Below are 19,368 nucleotides of genomic sequence, written 5' to 3' on the forward strand. Positions count from 1 at the left end.
AGGCTTATTTAAAATACAAACTATCTAGCTCTAAATTTTAGGAATTCAACTAACAACTAGATAAGATAAATAGACTTATCTTCTTCTAAGAATTTTGATCCTTATCCGACACTGCACAGCTGCTTTTAATCCCATTATCCTTATTTCAAAACCTGACTAATATCTCGCCTAACAGCTTCCGATCCTTCTTGATTTCCACACTCCCCCTTCAAGCTGGATTGAAGATGTTATTCAAGCCAAGTTTGTAACTCAATTCATCAAATATTCTTTTAGATAAAGCTTTAGTGAGTACATCGACCACTTGGTTACTAGTAGGGGTATAGATTAGCTTGAATACTCCTTCCATTTTTTCCTTGATAAAGTGTCTATCAATCTCCACATGTTTAGTCCGGTCATGATGAATCGGATTTTTAGCAATGCTGATAGTCGATTGGTTGTCACACAATACTAGTACTGGTTCTGTTATGTTTATTTGCAGCTCTTGAAGTAATCTTTTCAGCCATATTCCTTCACAAAATCCATGGGCCATAGGTCTAAATTCGGCCTCTGCATTGCTTCTAGATACAACCGATTGCTTCTTGTTGCGCCAAGTCATTAGATTTCCCCATACAAATATACAATACCCTGAAGTTGACATTCTATCTAAAATTGAACCTGCCCAATCAGCATCTGTATAGACTTTGACCCCTCGATTTGCTTTTTTTTTTTTTAACATTAATCTCTTGCCTAGAGTTGATTTTAAGTACCTCAGGATGCGATAAATTGCTTCCATGTGCTCTTCCTTGGGATCATTCATGAATTGACTTACAATACTCACAGAAAAACCTATATCCGGCCTTGTATGTGATAGGTATATAAGCTTTCCCACTAACCTTTGATACCTTCCTTTGTCAATTGGATTACTCTCTTTGCCATTGTCCAATTTTGCCGTAGATTCCATAGGCGTCTCGTAACCTAACATTCCTGTTTCCTTAAGGAGATCCAAGATATACTTCCTTTGTGTGATTGAAATTCCCTCTTTGGACCTTGCAACTTCCATGCCTAAGAAGTATCTTAGACTTCCTAGGTCGTTGATCTCAAATTCCCTTGCAAGTACTTCTTTAAGGCTTTTGATTTCAATAATATCATCCCTTGTGACAATAATATCATCCACATATACAATAAGGATAGTTAGTTTACCTTTCAAGGACCGTTTGATGAATAAAGTATGGTCATCTTGGCATTGATTATATCCATGCTTCTTGACTGCCTTTGTAAACCTCTCAAACTAGGCTCTTGGGGATTGTTTAAGCCCATAGAGAGATCTCTTTAGCTTGCAAATCTTGTTCTTTATAAGTTTAGTCTCAAATCCATGAGGAATCTCCATGTAAACTTCCTCTTCTAGATCTCCATCTAAGAAAACATTCTTCACATCTAACTAGTGTGGAGGCCAATCCAAATTTGCTGCTAGGGATAATATAACTCTTATGGTATTTAACTTTGCCACAGGAGCAAATGTTTCTTGGTAGTCAATATCATAAGCTTGGGTGAAGCCCTTTGCCACTAATTGGGCCTTGAATCTGTTGATCTCTCCATCCTCCCTATATTTTATTGTAAAAACCCATTTGCAGCCCACAAGATTTTTTCCAGGAGGCAAATAAGTGATATCCCATGTTCCATTCTTTTCCAAAGCCTTGATTTCCTCAAGAACAACCTCCTTCCATCTAGGGTGTTGAAGAGCCTCTTGAATATTATTAGGAGCCTGCATTTTGTCCACATTTGAAACAAACATACTGAATTTTGGTGAGAGACCCTTGTATGAGATATAATTTTGTATAGGATGTTTTGTGCATGTTCTCACACCCTTCCTCAAGGCAATAGGCCAATGTAAATCCTCATCATCAATAGACACAGTACCAGTATTCTCACCAGCTGTATTTCTTCCTCTTTCTATTGGTGATTTTGGTTCAGTCTCTTGAACAGTCTCAGGGCATGTTTGAGCCTCATTTTCCTTAGGTTTGGACTGTCTTCTAGAATAAACCTGTAGTTCTGTGAACAGTAGGAGCAGGAGTAGAAGCAGAAAATTCCTTGGCAAGGGAAGCAGGATAACTGGTAGAGGTGTTAGACTCAAGTTCCTTGGTCTCCTCAAGTTGTTGGTTGTCAATAGAATCCCAAAACTGATATTCTAAGGAAGTATCTTGAGTGTTCTCCCCCTGAATATTAGTTTTGTGATAATAGGGCTGATTCTCAATTTAGGTGACATCCATGGAAGTAAATAATTTTTTCAGCTCAGGAGAGTAGCATTTATATCCTTTTTGACGAGGAAAGTAGCCTAAGAAGATGCATTTGTGAGACCGAGGCTCAAGCTTGCTTCTAAGATGATTATGTACATGAACAAATGCACAACAACCAAAAATTCTTAAAGGAAGATGTGAAAGGATCCGAGTGTGAGGAAAGGAGGTAAGAAGAAGTTGACTAGGAGTTTGATGCTTTAGGATGCGTGAGGGAATTCTATTGATTAGATAGGTGGCCGTTAGAATAGCCTCACCCCAAAAATGTGTAGGAACATTAGTAGAGAACAATAAGGATCTCGCAACTTCCAGTAAGTGTCGGTTCTTCCGTTCTGCAACCCCATGTTGTTGGGGTGTATCAACACATGTGCTTTGATGTATAATGCCTTGTTGGGAAAGATAATGACCAGGAATAGAATTGAAGTATTCTTTGCCATTATCCATTCGCAAGATCTGAATTTTGGCATTGAATTGTCTTTGTACCATTGAATGAAAGGTTTGAAAGATAGAACCAGCTTCAGATTTTTCTTTCATAAGGAATACCCATGTTAAGCGAGTATGGTCATCAATAAAGGATATGAACCAACAAGCTCCAGTAATATTTCTAACCCTAGAAGGCCCCCACACATCACTATGAATTAAGGAGAAAGGACAAGATGGAGTATAGACTTGGCTAGGATAAGTGTTCCTTATATGTTTAGAGAATTGACAGATTTCACATTATAACAAATGAGGATCTTTATTCTTAAACAATGAGGGAAACAATTTCTGAAGGTAAACAAAATTAGGATGACTTAATCTATAGTGCCATAACATGATAGCACTATTATTGGAATGGCCATTAGACAGATAAACAAATGGTTTAAAAGAAGCACAGTTGCTGGATTGAACAAGTTTACTGCTAGAAGGAGAAGTCCTTTTGAGGATGTAGAGGCCCGAACATGCTTCAGCACTGCCAATTGTCCTCCCCGAACTCCGGTCCTGAAATTCACACAAATTTTGTGAGAATTTAACCACACAATTACAACCAGTAGATAACTTGCTCACTGATATTAAGTTGCAATTTAAATTTGGAACCAAGAGAATGGAATTTAGGGTCAAATGTTTTGAAACTGCTATTGTTCCAATTCCAGCCACCTTTGACAGTGAATCATCGACAATTCTTACCACCTAATCTTGCTTGCAAGGTTGAACATTAGTTAATAACTTAGTCTCTCCAGTCATGTGGTCAGAAGCCTTTGAATCAATAACCCATGCAGTAGAAAACTCACTTTCAGCAGTTATAACATGAGATGATTTACCTTTAAGGGCTATAGAGCCAGACGCCAAGTTAGAGGGCTGAGAAAACTGGGTTTTTCCAAACATATTTTGGAGCCATTCCATTTGTTCTTTACTGAATAGATTTGGTGCTAAGGTTGTTGCAGTTTCCTCTGTTGAAGCTAGTGCCCCTTTACTCCTTTTTCATAGGTTGGCTTCTAGTAAGGAGGCTTTCCATGAATTTCCCAGTAAGTGTCCTTAGTGTGTCTAGTCTTCCGGCGATGCTCACACCATGGCCGGTTCTTTTTTTGTTTAAATTGAGTTTGCTGGCTACTGCGGGTGACCAAGACCGATTGTTCCAGGGTTGGACTAGTAGACTTGAGCATGACTTTCATACGACTCTCCTCCCTTTGGACTTCAGCATAGGCCTCTCTAAGGTTTGGCAAGGGCTTTGTTCCAAGGATTCTTCCACATACTCCATCTAGGTTCTTGTTTAAACCTATAAGAAATTTGTACAACCTCTTCTTTTCTATAATCTGTTTGTATGTAGCTGCATCCTCTGTACACTTCCATTGGATAGTATCACACTTATCCAATTGAAGCCAATATTTGTTTAGGGAGTTAAAATAATGAGTAACATGTGAGTCACCTTGCCTAAGGTCATCTAACATGCTCTCAATTTCAAATAATTTTGAGGTATTTTCAACATGTGAGTAGGCTTTCTTAGCAGCCTCCCAAATCTCTTGTGCGGAATTATAAAGTAGAAAATTCTCACTGATTTCGTTGGTTATTGAGTTGATGAGCCAAGACATCACCATGTTATTTTCTGTCTTCCAAACTCTGTACCCTGATTTCTCTTCTCCTGGTTTGGCTATGGCTCCAGTTAGGGAGTCATCTTTGCCCTTGCCGCATATGAACATCAACACTGATTGTGATCATTGAAGACAATTCTGACCATTGAGTTTGTGTCCCATAATGGTAATCACGCTATTGTTATCAATGGTTACAGCATTGTTGCTTGGTACGAGAACAATTTGGGTGGACTTACTACCGTTGCTGGCCATGGTAGATGAATTTTGGAACTATCGAGTAGAAGAAAGGGGAAAAGAAGCAGGTAAGTGGTGGTTGCTCGTTGTAACAATAGCCTGCTTAGGGTTTGATAACAGAAAGAAATAATTCCTGCTCTGATTCCATGAAGAAATTAAATAAAGGAATGGAATAATCATTCATTCACAGCATAGGGAGAATATATACAACCATATATTAGACTCCCATCATTGGTAGAAGTCTATCTACTTTACGACATATCTTAGGCTTATTTAAAATACAAACTATCTAGCTCTAAATTTTAGGAATTCAACTAACAACTAGATAAGATAAATAGACTTATCTTCTTCTAAGAATTTTGATCCTTATTCGACATTGCACAACTGCTTTTAATCCCATTATCCATATTTCAAAATCTGACTAATATCTCGCCTAACAGCTTTCGATCCTTCTTGATTTCCACAAAACCAAAGGGAGGTTTGTGTTGCGTATGTAAAAAATTGATTTGAAATCCACTAGAAACATTTCTTTTGTGATGCCTTCTAAGTAAATAATATGTTGACATAGCGTGTAGCACGTGTGAAAACACACACCAAAATAAACCCTTGAAAGAGTAAACTTCAATGGCCGAAGCTTGGTTTTCAAGAAGACGCAAAAACAAGACTGTTTTGCTAAGAAAACCCAAATAAGTTGCTGAGATTTGATTGAGAAAAACTTGATTACAAACTCTAGATCCTAGGCATATTTATAGTATTTGACTAATCCAAATCCATCTAATATTTGTAAACAAAATTCAACTAAAATCCTAATAGAAATAAATCCTAATCAAACATGAAATAGAATTCTAAATCAAGTAGAAACATGAAGTTGAATCCTAAAACATATGAAGTATTAAAATATTGTTATGGTGCTACTATTTCGGTGATACTGTTTCGATTTGGTTGGGTCGGCCTTGGGCCAGGTCTTGATTGGTGATCGCATCATTCACCTCCACTTGAGAAAAAATTCGACCTCGAATTTTGATCCGGGTAGGACAAATCCACGTTAGGCAAGTACAAAGAGAGATTAGCCACATTGAATGTTTAGAAATACCTATATGATTAGACAAATCCACAACATAAGCATTATCATTGATCTTCTTTGTAATCTTGTAAGGACCATTCTTCTTTAGCTTGAGTTTGTTCTGCTTTGCTACTGGAATCCGTTCCTTCTTCAAGAATATCATGACTTCATCTCCAACCTAAAATACCTTGTGCTTCCTATGCTTGTCAATTGTCGCCTTGTATTTTTTATTTGTGCAACTTTTGCTTGGTATCTTCTTGAATTGCTTGAACTTTTCTGCTAAGGGAATATGAGCAAAGACATTCCTCCCCCTCTTAGCCTTATCTTCATTGGCATGGGTCCAACTATCGCCATGTTTGTTGCTCTTTGCCTCCATTGTATTATTACTGTTAGATTGAGGACGTTGAACATTCCATCTTGAGCACTTCTCTAATCTGGTAGATCTTATCACATGTCCTTCTCTTTTCATCAGCTTTCTTGATTTTGACTCCTTAACAGCTTCCGAATTTATCTGTAGATTTTTCTTGCCTAGAAAAGCATTCTTTTGCAACTGTTTCGAATAAAGGCTTATTCCATGACTACCAGCAATCTGTCAATCACTTAAAATATTGATACTTGAATCCTCCTTTGGTCTAAGCACTTGATTAGCTATAGCAACAACAGTTACATTGTTCTTAGTTTCAGAATCTAATTTCAGATTAATACTGAAAGCTATTGTACTACCTGAGTTAACTAGCCTTGGAAATCCAACACCCCTATCCACAAAGAGACCCATTTGACCATCTTGCTTTTGCAATCGCAAAGGTGAATATATTCCTATTGCCTTTGATTCAACCATGCCAGAGCTTGAATGAACTGTAGAAGGATCTGCTACCATAGCCTCTATCTCCTTTACAGTTGCAAGCCGATTAGAAGAAACACTGCCATCCTTGGATTGCGAAGCAATGCCTGAGCCCTTGAGACTAGAAAATACCCCAATATGAGTCAATAACCTTGGAGTTTCCGTCATGTTAGCAGCATAAATCAGACTTGAGTTTGCAAACGTTGAGGTTGCTGGGACAACATAATGTTCGAGATCAAGCTCCAAACTCAATGAAAAATCATTCTTTAGTTTATACTCATTGTTTCCTCAATGGTTGTGTTGTTGTGCATTCCTCCTAACCCCTTTACCACTAGGGTTGGCTATCATATGACCAAGATCATCCTCATCGTCGCTATCATCCATCATTGGTCTTCTAGGATTAATAAGGACAGGATTAATGGCCGGTCTTCCCAGTTTAACATAACCGGCTTGATTCACGCCATTAGTCCGGTTCCGATTATCCTTAACTCGTTGTAAAATGCCCAATTGGTTGCGAATTCGCTTCAATTGCTGCTCCATTGTACGAGTTATTTCCCGTTATTCTTCAATTGCTCTCCAAATCGCGGGCACCCCTCGATCACCGTCACGAGGCTGGTTACTATTGTTACCTTCAAAATTAGCCATCTGATTAGTTGATGAATCGCTCTGATACCACCTGACGCAGCATGTAGCGCGTGTGTGAAAACACACACCAAAATAAATCATTGAAAGAGCAAACTTCAATGGCCAAAGCTTGGCTTTCAAGATGACGCAAAAACAAGAGTATTTTGCTAAGAAAACCCAAATAGGTTGCTGAGATTTGATTGAGAAAAATTTGATTACAAACTCTAGATCCTAAGCATATTTATAGTATTTGGTTAATCCAAATTCATCTAATATTTGTAAACAAAATCCAACTAGAATCCTAATAGAAATAAATCCTAATCAAATATGAAATAGAATCCTAAATCAAGTAGAAACATAAATTAGAATCCTAAATCAAGTAGAATTCTAAAACATATGAAGTATTAAAATATTGTTCTGGTGCTACTATTTCGGTGATACTATTTCGATTTGGTTGGGTCGGCCTTGGGCCGAGTCTTGATTGGTGACCGCATCATATGTCCCAATGAAATAGCTAATAAAAAATATTAAAATAGTTTCTTATGTATTTTGGTCCTCAGAAAATCATCAAATCTGTTGAAAAATCAGCTTAATAATATTATTCATGCATTGCAAAAATCAAAATCAATAGTATATATGTAATAGAGAAAACCTTGGAACTAGCAGTCTTGTTGCCCGAACCATTTTTAGTTGCAAACTTGTCGAATAAGCTGCCTATTGATAGAAAGGGAATATTTTGTTTAGTGTCTGAAGCAGATAAATTTTAAAAAGCTCTAAGTAAATAAGGGTTGTGTTAGGTAGTCGACAACTAACGTAAAACCTAGGTGGATCCAAAACATGAACTCTAAACAAACTATGAAAAATCGTTGGGGCGTAACCCTTAATAACGACGCGCTACACTGCCCACATGTAGTGTCAAGTGAGCTAGGTCCGTTGCATCGGCGCCCGGATGTAGTGACAAATGAGCAAGGGTCCTTGCATTTGCTTGGACGGATGCGGGTAAAGAAGCTAGCCCAAAATCAAAACCAAAATAAAAAACAAAAACAAATTCAAAGTCAAAGCCAAAATCATAGATTAAGGATTGGGTTATGGAGCATAGGAACAGTAACAGGCGAAGCTATGGAAGTGGTAGATGTGATGATTAGGAGAAAGATTAATATTATGTGCCTTCAAGAGACGAGATGGGTAGGGAAAAAAACAAAAAAACTTTATCAGAAACTGGATATAAAATATGGTACACAGGAAATAATCGAGCGAAAAATGGAGTGGGGATTATTATGGATAAAAGCTTAGTAGATGAGTTAGTGGATGTAAAGAGAATAGGGGATAGGATTATTATGGTGAAGGTTGGTCTAGAAAGAATGACTATAAATATCTTTAGTACATATGCACCACAAGCGGGGTTAGATGATGAGATAAAAAAGCAAAATTCTAGAAAGACCTAGGGGGACTCATACAAATGATACCAAGAGGAGAGAAAGTGATTATAGGAGGTGACTTAAATAATCACGTGGGTAGAGACGGAAACAGCTATAGAAAGGTACATGGAGGGTATGGATTCGGGAAAATTAATAATGAGGGTAAGTCTATTCTAAATTTTGCTATGGCATATGGGCTCATCATAACCAATACTAGGTTTAAAAAATGGGACGAACACTTAATCACATATAAAAATGTCACATCAAACACCAAAATAGGTTACTTCCTCATGAGACAAGAGGATCGGTTATGTTGTAGGGATTGTAAGGTGATACCGAGGGAGTGTTTGACTACTCAACATAGACTTTTGGTACTTGATATCCAAGTAAGAAATTAGAAGAGAAAAAATCACATAAAACAAAATCCAAGAATTAGGTGGTGGGATTTAAAAAGGGAGAAACAATTAATCTTCAAAGAAAAATTAAAAGATAGAAAGGAATGGAATGGAGAAGGATAGGCAAACCAAATGTGGAGAGAAATGGCTACCACCCTGAGAAGCACGACAAATGTAGTCCTTGGAGAGACAAATGATAGAGCCCCAAACCTTGAGGAGTTTTGGTGGTGGAATGAAGAGGTACAATTGAAAATTAGAAATAAGAAAACTTGCTATAAGGTTGTATATCAGTGCAACAATGAAGAAAATCTAAAAAATTATAAAGAAGCGAAAAAGGCAGCAAAAATATCTGTTAGTGAAGTAAGGTCAAAAGCATATGAGAAACTATATAAACGACTTGATACAAAAGATGAAGAAAGGGATATATAAATTAACTAAAGCAAGAGAAAGAAAAATAAGGGATATAAACCAAGTGAAGTGCATAAAAGATGAAAACCAAAATGTATTAGTGAATGAGGGAGCGATTAAGGAGAGATGGAAGGAGTATTTCACAAAATTTTTCAATGATGGTGAGGACACAAGAGCTAGGTTGAGACATCTTAATAACTCCGAAGGGAATGTGAGTTATACATTTTATTGATGCATAAGTTCAAAAGAAGTAAGACAGGCATTAAAAAAGATGAAAAATTATAAAGTGGTGGGACCGGATAATATACCAATAGAAGCATGAAAATGCATGGGAGAAGAGGGATCTTCTGGCTAACGAAATTATTTAACGCGATCCTTAAATAAAAAAGATGCTAGATGAATGGAGGAAGAGTAATTTGATTCCTATATACAAGAACAAAGGAGATGTTCAAAACTGTGAAAATTACAGAGGAATTAAGTTAATGAGCCAGACCATGAAACTCTGAGAAAGAGTAATAGAGCAGAGGCTTCGAAAAGAACAGGCGTTTCGAAAAATCAGTTTGGTTTCATGCTTGGTAGGTCAACAATGGAAGCTATATACATATTGAGGCTCCTAATGGAAAGGTTTCGGAATCATTAGAAGGACCTGCATATGATGTTTATAGATCTAGAAAAGGCCTATGATAGGGTTTCCAGAGAAGTATTATGGAGGGTTTTAGAGAATAAAGGAGTCTGTATGGCTTATATACGAGCCCGTAAGGACATGTATCACGGTGCGGAGGCAAGGATTAGAATATGCGGAGGGGATACTGAACCGTTTAAAATTACAATGGAATTGCATCAAGGTTTTGCATTAAGTCCATACTTATTTGGTTTAGTAATAGATAAACTCACTAAACACATTCAGACAGTGGTGCCATGGTGTATGCTATTTGCAGATGACATGGTGTTGGTGGATGAAACAAAAGAGGGAGTGAACACTAAGCTTGAGTTGTGGAGAAACAATTTAGAATCTAAGGGATTTAAATTAAGTAGAAGGAAACCAAAATATATGGAATGCAAATTTAGTAAGAATGCAAGAGTGGATGATATAATAAAATTAGAAGACCAAATCATACAAAGAAAAGACCATTTTCGATATTTGGGATCAGTGATTCAAAAAGATTGAGAAATTCGCGAGGATGTCACGCACATAGTTCTAAAAGGCGCGAGGCGCAGCGAGGAGCAAAAGGTCTTGGAGCCTGAGGCGCGAGGCGCACGAGGCGAGGCGAGGCGCGGCGCGGCGCGCCTTTGCGAAGCAAGGCGCACCTTTTAGGAAAAAAACTCAAAATCTTGTAAAATCATAAACAACTATCAAATTATCAATAATAACACATTCATATCATTCATGATTCATTATCTTCAAATTCTATAAACTAACAACATCAAAGTTAATTCATTTTTCATGCAAATTCTAAACTAGAAACATCATCAAAGTTCAAACTTAAAGTCTCAAACTTTACCAAGTACCAATTATAATGTAAAGTTCTAAACAAACACATAAATACTACAAGTCCATAATCAATATAAAGAAGTTTTTTAATCAATCATCAACAAGGAGATTATCAACATCAAGGTCAATATCTTCATCATCCCCTTCAATCACCCCTTCATCTTCTTTTTCATCTCTCAATTCTTCTCCCTCTTCCAAGTCTTCATCATCTTCGGTCCCTGCCTCACTTTCCTCCTCTTCAATCTCCTGAGTTACTCGCCGCTTTGAAGTCGAAGCCGAAGTTGATCCCAATTGTGATTGAGTTTGTTTAGTTCTAAATTGATAACTAGGCTCTCCAACTCCTGCAGCCGCAGCAACATTATTCCATGTCAACCCATCCCCAACGTCATCTGGAAAAACAGTTTCATCATCTTTATCATTCTCCTCATCAAGTTTTCCAGTCAACCATTCATTGCTTTCATCAATGTCGGTCAATATGATAGGGTCAATGGTATCACGCATTTGATACCGACGCCTCAATGCTTTATTGTATTTCACAAACACCAAGTCGTTTAAACGAAGTTGATCAAGCCTGTTTCTCTGTTTAGTATGAAGCTGCAACAATTTATGCAAAAACATATTAAGAATAAGCTACATGAAACAAACCAACTACTAATAAAAATTGTAAGTGTTATATGTACAATGCACTTACATTTTCAAACACACTCCAATTACGTTCACACCCAGATGAACTACAAGTCAAGCTAAGAATTTTAATTGCAAATTTTTGCAACGTGGGTGTTTGACATTCCATACGAAGCCCACCATTCAGCTGTCCAATAAAATTCATGGGTTAGTTATAATCTATTATCTAGAATGATTATATATATAATGTAATATATAATATATATGTGTACCTGGTGATTTCTCAGCTCTCTTTCTAATAGCCATATAGTTTCCAAAGAACCCATCTGCATTGCTATACATCGAAAGCTCAGCATCAATTTGGTCTTGAACCTTTATATCTGGATTTAACTTTCTAATGCATTCATATAAGCCAGTCATGATCTCTGGATCTATACGTTCAGCTTTGTAGAAATATTCTGGGTTCAAGTACCAACCAGCTGCGTGCAAGGGCCGATGAAGCTGAACATCCCATCGATTATCAATGATCTGAAAAATGGGTGCATACTTCTTTTCATCCCCATTAAAAGAGTTAGCAATCGCTTCTTTGGCCCTATCCATGGCCTCATATATGTATCCCATAGCAGGCTTCTTCTCACCATTCACTAAGCGCAATACACACACCAATGGACTAGCCACCTTTATAGCAAATACAACATTGTTCCAAAATGAAGGCATCAAAATCACTTCTACAACCTTTTTAGCCCCCGCTTCTTTTACCCACTTGCTTGTCATCCACTCCTCGGAGGTAAACATCTTTCTAAGGTTGCTTTTCAGACTATGCATCCTGCCCAAAGTGATAAAGGCAGTTGCAAATCGTGTTTTTGCAGGCCTCAACAACTCTTTCTTGTCAGTAAACCTTCTAAGCATGTTTACTAGACCCGAACGAGTATAGATATAGCTATTCACCATAACAGCTCTCTCAAATGTCTTCTTCATATTAGGCAACTTGAAAATATTTTCCAACATTAAATCCAAGCAGTGCGCTGCACATGGTGTCCAAAACAACGTAGGATATTTTGCCTCCAAAAATCTTCCTGTTATTATTTAGAGTGAAATTAACAAGATATTAGTAAATAATAAATATCTAATGAATATTCAAATTGTTCTATTTATAAACATAATACAAATTACAAAAATGAATTTCATACCTGCTAAAACATTGTTTGAAACACTATCGGTGACCACTTGCACCACATTTCTTACTCCAATCTTTTCCACACATTTACTTAATAATTGAAACATCTTTTCCCCAGTCTTTGAATAGCTAGAACCATCAACAGACTCCAAGAACATACTTCCTTTAAGAGAATTGACTAAAAAGTTAATCAATGTCCTTTCCCTCTTGTCTTTCCAGCCATCTGACAAAATGGAACATCCATATTTGGCCCACGCCTCTTCATGATCTTTCATCATTTCACGAGTGGCTTCCACCTCTTGTTTGAGAAGGGGAACCCTGACTTCATGGTAACTAGGCGGCTTCACACTCGGACCATACTGACCAACTGCTTCTATAAATACTTTAAAACTGTCATATGTCACTGCATTGAATGGAATGCCTGCATCATACATCCATCGTGCAAAGCTTCTACAAACTCGAGCTCTTAACTCTTTTTTTACAAAATCATGCTCACCCAATCTTGTTTGCTTTCCTTTGCCCTTGCTTTTTAACACATTAACTTCTGGGTCTTTAAGAAAAACATCAAGTGGACCCTTTTGTGTTGGCCCTTTAACACTACCAACACTACCAGTACCGCTTCCACTTCCGGTAGATACATTGGGTCTTTTTCTACTTTGAGGCAGCGGCTCATCATCATCATCATCATACACTTCACCAAATTGAAGATCATCATCTAACGATGCTATATTTCGCTCATCCCTGTTATTTTTCTTCTTTTGCATGTACTCTTCAATCTCTTCTTTTACTGATAGAGGACATTTTGGACAAGATTTAGTATTCCTAAAACCGCCCACAAGATGTTGTTTCGCCCGAAATATACCACATTTTGTTACTTTACGACAAAATTTATATGTGGTGGTATTTCTATCATTAGGATCAGCTTCAAAATAATTCCATGCCGGGTCCGTTTTGGAAGTGGTTGACGACATTTATTGGGCTGTTGCAACACAGTTCCAATTTCCACAAAATTCTCCTAATGATAGAAATAAACTATAAAGAGTTAAAGCAAATTTCAGCAACCAGCTGCCAGCAAAATAAATTAGGCAAAAATGCAAGAAATAAACAAATAAAATACAAGTAAAGAACTTACAATATGAAATTATGAATATAGAAGAAGACGTGGGCAGCCTTAGGCCCTTAGCAGCTTCAACTTGAAGAGCTCAAGAGCAGATGAGGAGAGGCAAGGAAGAGAGGAGAAGACCGTGGGCATACTCGGTAGAGGAGAATAGAAGAAGAGGGCGCGGATGGAGACTGGAGAGGAAAGGAAGAGGAAGATCAAGGGGTCGTGACTGGAGAGGAGAGGAAGAGAGGAGGCAGGCGCGACTGGGGCTAGAGAGGAAGAGGAAGAGGAAGAGGAAGATCGAGCAAGCAGCGAGTTGGAGAGGAGAGGAAGAGAGGAGGCAGGCGCGGCTGGGGTTAGAGAGGAAGAGGAAGATCGGGCGAGCTGGAGAGGAAGAGAGGAGGGGGTCGCAGCTGGAGAGGAGAGGAAGAAGAAGATCGGGCGAGGGCGAGCTGGAGAGAAGAGGAAGAGAGGAGGCAGGCGCGGTTGGGGCTAGAGAGGAAGAGGAAGATCGGGCGAGCTGGAGACGAAGAGAGGAGGGGGTCGTAGCTGGAGAGGAGAGGAAGAAGAAGATCGGGCGAGGGGGAGGGCGAGTTGGAGAGAAGAGGAAGAGAGGAGGCAGGCGCGACTGGGGCTAGAGAGGAAGAGGAAGATCGGGCGAGCGAGCAGCGAGCTGGAGAGGAGAGGCAAGCACGGCTGGATGCAGTCGGGAGGAGAGGCAAGCGCGATTGGGCTGCAAGATTTAGTAGAAGACCTCAGTTTCATGAGGCGCGCCTAGGCGCGCCTCACGCCCCAGCGCCTAGGCGCGCAAGGCGAGGGCCTCGCCAAAACTGCCTCGCCTCAGCCCAGGCGAGGCGCCAAACTGGCGCCTTAAGGCGCCTCGCGCCTAGGCGCGCCTTTGATAACTATGGTCACGCATAAAATTAAGGCAGGTTGGCTAAAATGGAGAAATGAATTGGGGGTGTTATGTGATGGTAAAATCTCACTAAAATTGAAAGAAAAATTCTATAGGACAGCTATAAGACCAATTTTGTTGTATGACTCAAAATGTTGGGCAGTCAAATACCAGCATAAGCAAAAGACGAGCGTAACAAAGATGAGGATGCTAAGATGGATGTGCGGGCATACTAGAAAAGATAAAATTAGAAATGAGGTTATTCGTAATAAGGTAGGAGTTGTGCCAATCGAGGAGAAGATGAAAGAGACTAGACTAAGATGGTTTGGTCATGTGAGAAGAAGACCAAGAGACGCTTCTATGAGGAGAGTTGATGAAATGGAACAATTAGTTAAAAAAATGGGTAGAGGCAGATTCAAGAAGACTTTGAGAGAGACATTAAAGTTTGATATGAAGTGTATGGATCTAAATGAAGATATGAGAAAAGACAGAAATACATGAAAGTCTAGAATGCATATAGCCAACCCCACATAGTGGGATAAAGGCTGGATATGTTGTTATATTGTTTGTTCAACTTATTTTATTATTATTATTTTTTAAAGTTGGTAGCTTCAGTTTGGATTTTAGTTGTTAGTTTGTGTTTTATGCAGGTCTTGCAGGGGCTTGAGGTGGCCACCAATTGTGTTGATGATATGGATGAATGGTTGGGCATTTTCAATGTAAAACTTAGACACATGAGAGAGGACATTGAGTCGGTAGGACCTCTGCTAATATCTTGTAAAAATAGTATTTTATTTTAAGTTCTTATCGGGCCTTGTTGTGTGGTTGCATATTTTTTATGATGCATATATAGTGCATACACCTGCATAAGACAATGCACTACATATCTATGTATGTGTGCAGTATCCACACGTTATCTGATCTAAGCTGCTTTGATCTCTGTATGTCTGAGATTGATGTTTTATAGCTCTAATAAAAAATTAATTCTTTTGAAAAGTTTGACTATGATGTACTTGCTGCATATTTTGTTCTGATCCACATAAACAATCTCCGCCACGAGAAAAAAAAAAAAAAAAAGAGAGATCTTTCTGATGGAGGTAGTACCCATGTGGCAATGTTGTGAAATTTCTGCTGTCATGAAAATCACTTCTGTGAAATTTTTTTTTATAACAAGTAGTTTCAAGGAAAAACAGTTTAGCATGTTGTCATCTGAGTGATGCTTTTAGTGGCATATTTGTTTCACCAGTGATTAGAAAAAGTGATTTAACAATAAATTATTAGAAAGAAGAGTATTGTCAAAAATATTTGATAAATGTAATGCTTTAAATGTTTATTGGGTGTAATCTTTGTCTAAAAATAATTTTATTTTCTGCTTCTGCTTCCCCTCCTATGTTCAGCTTCTGCTTTCACTTCACAGCAGAAGCTCCAAAGTTGTGTTTTTGCTTCATAGCATAAAATGATACCAAAAACACTTTTTAATTTCTCACAAAACACCACAAAAACCACGCAGAATCACTTTTATTCCAAAAAAGGTACTTTTTCTTGGTTCTTCCTGCACGGCCAAATGGGCCCTTAGTCCTGTGATAACACACTCATTCTTGTTTACTGAAACCACTTTATTTGCATGATGCTGAAACAAAGTTAACCAGATTTCAACTGCATCCTCCAAAAATGGTAAATCGTAAGAGTGATTCTCCTAGTTTCCACATTCTTCATGTGGTCTATGGTTAAAATGCTTTCTGTTACTGAGGCCAGTAAAATTTTGCTGTTTAAACACTTTATTTCTTCTTTCCTGACCTGTAATCATATTGTTGTGACCTGCAGATAGAAACTCGCAACAACAAGCTGGAAATGCAATCTGTAAATAATAAAGCATTAATTGAGGAACTCGATAAACTTCTTGACAGCTTGCGTGTCCCTTCTGAGGTGTCTTTTTATCATTTTGATTGTTCAATTTTAATGATGGGTTTAGTTTGGTCAACTTATTCAAGCTTTATTCCTTTGGCACTTGTTTGGTGCAGTATGCATCTTGCCTAACAGGAGGGTCATTTGATGAGTCATGCATGCTTCAAAACATCGAGGCTTGTGAGTGGTTAACTGGAGCTTTACGTGGTCTTGAAGTACCTAACCTGGATCCTAGCTATGCAAACATGCAAGCTGTATGTCCTATCTTTTTTTTTTATCTGTTGATTTTCTGCAATATGTTTAAAAGTGTTATTCATAGAGAAACGTGGGATCTGATATGGATGTGCTTGTGCATAAGTCCTATGAATAGATCTTGCTTGGAGACTGGATGCATAACTTGTGTAAGGTTCTAATTTACCATGTCATTAATTCAATCACTGTTGAAGCTAAAAGATGCAGTAAGTGTTCTGCAATGGCTAGCCTGTGTTACAAATATGTATTTTACTGGCTGGCAAAAGCATGTCTTTATTGAGGCGCTATGGCATGCCTTTCTTATATGTGTACCTTTATATGTAGTTCTTCTGTGTGTTACATACTAAATAACATACTGTATACCCACATACCACAATGGTATTGTAATCCTTGTGAATATGTGGGTTGCTATCATAGTAGTTTTCTGGATATGACTAATATTGGTACATATAGTAACTTGATAATATAGCAAAGAATTGTAGACCTGGAATGGGGCAAACTTTGTTGTGAAAAACCATGTAGTCTAGAGATTTTTCGAAAGAAAATAAGATGGGAAGATGTGCTCCTGGAGGCAATTTAGTTGCCCTGCCAAACTATCACAGGCCATCATCTATTTGATGATTTCCAATTGGACTTACTCTAGTCAGGTTAGATAATCTAGATCTTTCCGAGAGCCAGACTGTGTAACTCAGACATTTGTGGAAGTAGATGTTACACAATATTTTGAAAGTGTTGATATCAAAGTAAAATTTCTTATATTTGAACAGGGAACTAACAGAATGTTCTATTTTTAGCCCAATGTTTGCTTTTACAAGCTGAATATGTTATGTTGCTTTGAATCATGATAGTGTATATACTACGTATTCCTTCATTTGCTCATTATTTTATCCTGTTCAGGACTTATTTCTTTTTTACTTCCTTCCCCATGAACATAGCATCTCGCTCTCTCTTTTGTCGCCCTGCTTGGTTGAGCTTGTTGACCAGCTAGTTATAATAGCTGCCAGTTGCTGAACTACCTGTTTATGTTAATAGATTTTGGAGAGATTTTGGAGCCAGCCCATATGTGCAGACACATTACTTTTTGTTATTTTTGAACCTTTATCCCCTGCATTCTTGATTTATGCCCTTTTCTCTTTTTCTTCTTTTTTCTTTTGATATTTTCTTAAGTGAGCATGAGAATTTCTTCTTCATTTTGATGTTGATTTCAAATTTGTCAGTGTGGACACATTATTGAGAGAATGTGAATAAAAGTTTAGATACATCATCTCTTTCTAAAGGTATTATATTAAAATTTTTACAGGTTAAGGAGAAGCGAGCAGAACTTCAGAAACTAAAAAACACCTTTGTTAGGAGAGCATCCGACTTCTTGAAAACCTACTTTGCTAGTTTGGTGGATTTCATGATAAGTGACAAAAGTTACTTCTCTCAGGTACGCTTTCAAGTGGTGTTGCTTTGTTCTTGGAAACTGTCAAATGTACAGAACACGAATCTTGATGTCTTGTTGGATTAAACAGCGAGGACAGTTAAAGAGGCCTGATCATGCTGATCTACGGTATAAATGCAGGACATACGCTCGCCTTTTGCAACACTTGAAGGTCAAGTTATATAGAAGCCACCAAACTATCAGTAGTTGTCTTCACTCCTTATATTGTTATATATTTTTCTGTTCTTCTGAATGCTCTCCTTTCTTTGCATTCACAGAGCCTTGACAAGAACTGCTTGGGCCCATTAAGAAAAGCTTACTGCAGCTCTCTTAATTTGCTCCTGAGGCGGGAGGTTTGGGAAAATAATCTCTTATCAACTTTTCTTTTAGTTAACCACTCATTCTGTCTCATCTGCATGCTCCATTTTCTCTTGGGTTGACTACTTATGTATAACCAATTCCTTGATCTATTCTAGACTTATAAGCTTAGATGTTGGTCAAATGAACTTCCCACTACCTGCTACCCTCGACCAAGGAAAGTCACTGCATTTCTTGTTCTTGTTGGCATGAACATGTACTTGGTTGTAAGGCATTAATTTGGTTGGTATTTGTCTACTTTAGGATCAAGCTATCGTTTTAAAAGAAAATGATAATTCATTTTTGTTAGGGGTCAAATAGCACCAGTTCCATACGCATTATAAGGTGCCCTATTTGCTTGTTAGTGCTTTAAACTTAATAAATGCAAGTAGCCTTTACGTTGGGATGCCTTGTGAATGCCATCCAATATAGTAAGAATATTCTTTCCTCCATAAAAGAATAAAGGATGGGATAGCTATTAGTTTGAGTAGTCATATATTTTTTTTGAAAGAAGGTTTAATTTTATTAAGTTAGATTAAAAAGAGAAGACCATTACAGACCAGAACAAACCGAGGACACCAAAACTAACTCCAACATGGGACTGGAAAACACTAAGGCCCTGTTCTCTTTGTTGTTTTCAGACCGTTTTTAGTTTTTCAAAACAGTGAAAACGTATTTACTTTCATATTTTCAAAAACGCATTTTCAAAAATAAGGAAAAAATTTATAAAAGAAACTCAAAACAACAAAAAGTCATTTTGGATGTTTTCATCACAAACACGCTAAAATTTTTCAAAATGCTGAAAACACTACGGGCAAA

The 19,368-nt window shown here is 37.8% G+C and overlaps 2 protein-coding genes across 2 annotated transcripts in view; one reads left to right on the top strand and one right to left on the bottom strand.

Moving 5' to 3' along the window:
- The window catches only part of LOC127811997 (exocyst complex component SEC3A), a 90,802-nt gene that overhangs the window by 26,167 nt on the left and 45,267 nt on the right, over window positions 1-19,368 (top strand). Inside the window, exons 8-13 of the mRNA XM_052352233.1 lie at window positions 15,263-15,367; window positions 16,437-16,538; window positions 16,634-16,771; window positions 18,070-18,198; window positions 18,284-18,364; window positions 18,471-18,545. Of these exons, the coding sequence (XP_052208193.1) occupies window positions 15,263-15,367; window positions 16,437-16,538; window positions 16,634-16,771; window positions 18,070-18,198; window positions 18,284-18,364; window positions 18,471-18,545 (630 nt within the window). The remainder of the gene's footprint in view (window positions 1-15,262; window positions 15,368-16,436; window positions 16,539-16,633; window positions 16,772-18,069; window positions 18,199-18,283; window positions 18,365-18,470; window positions 18,546-19,368) is intronic.
- Window positions 11,661-13,597, bottom strand: LOC127811998 (uncharacterized). The gene is made up of 2 exons (XM_052352234.1): window positions 12,629-13,597; window positions 11,661-12,514 (listed from the first exon to the last, which is right to left on the bottom strand). Exons 1-2 carry the CDS (start codon window positions 13,584-13,586, stop codon window positions 11,661-11,663), a joined length of 1,812 nt encoding a protein of 603 aa, XP_052208194.1. The 5' UTR covers window positions 13,587-13,597.

The sequence above is a fragment of the Diospyros lotus genome, chromosome 10, assembly GCF_014633365.1.
Source record: "Diospyros lotus cultivar Yz01 chromosome 10, ASM1463336v1, whole genome shotgun sequence".
NCBI lineage: Eukaryota > Viridiplantae > Streptophyta > Magnoliopsida > Ericales > Ebenaceae > Diospyros > Diospyros lotus.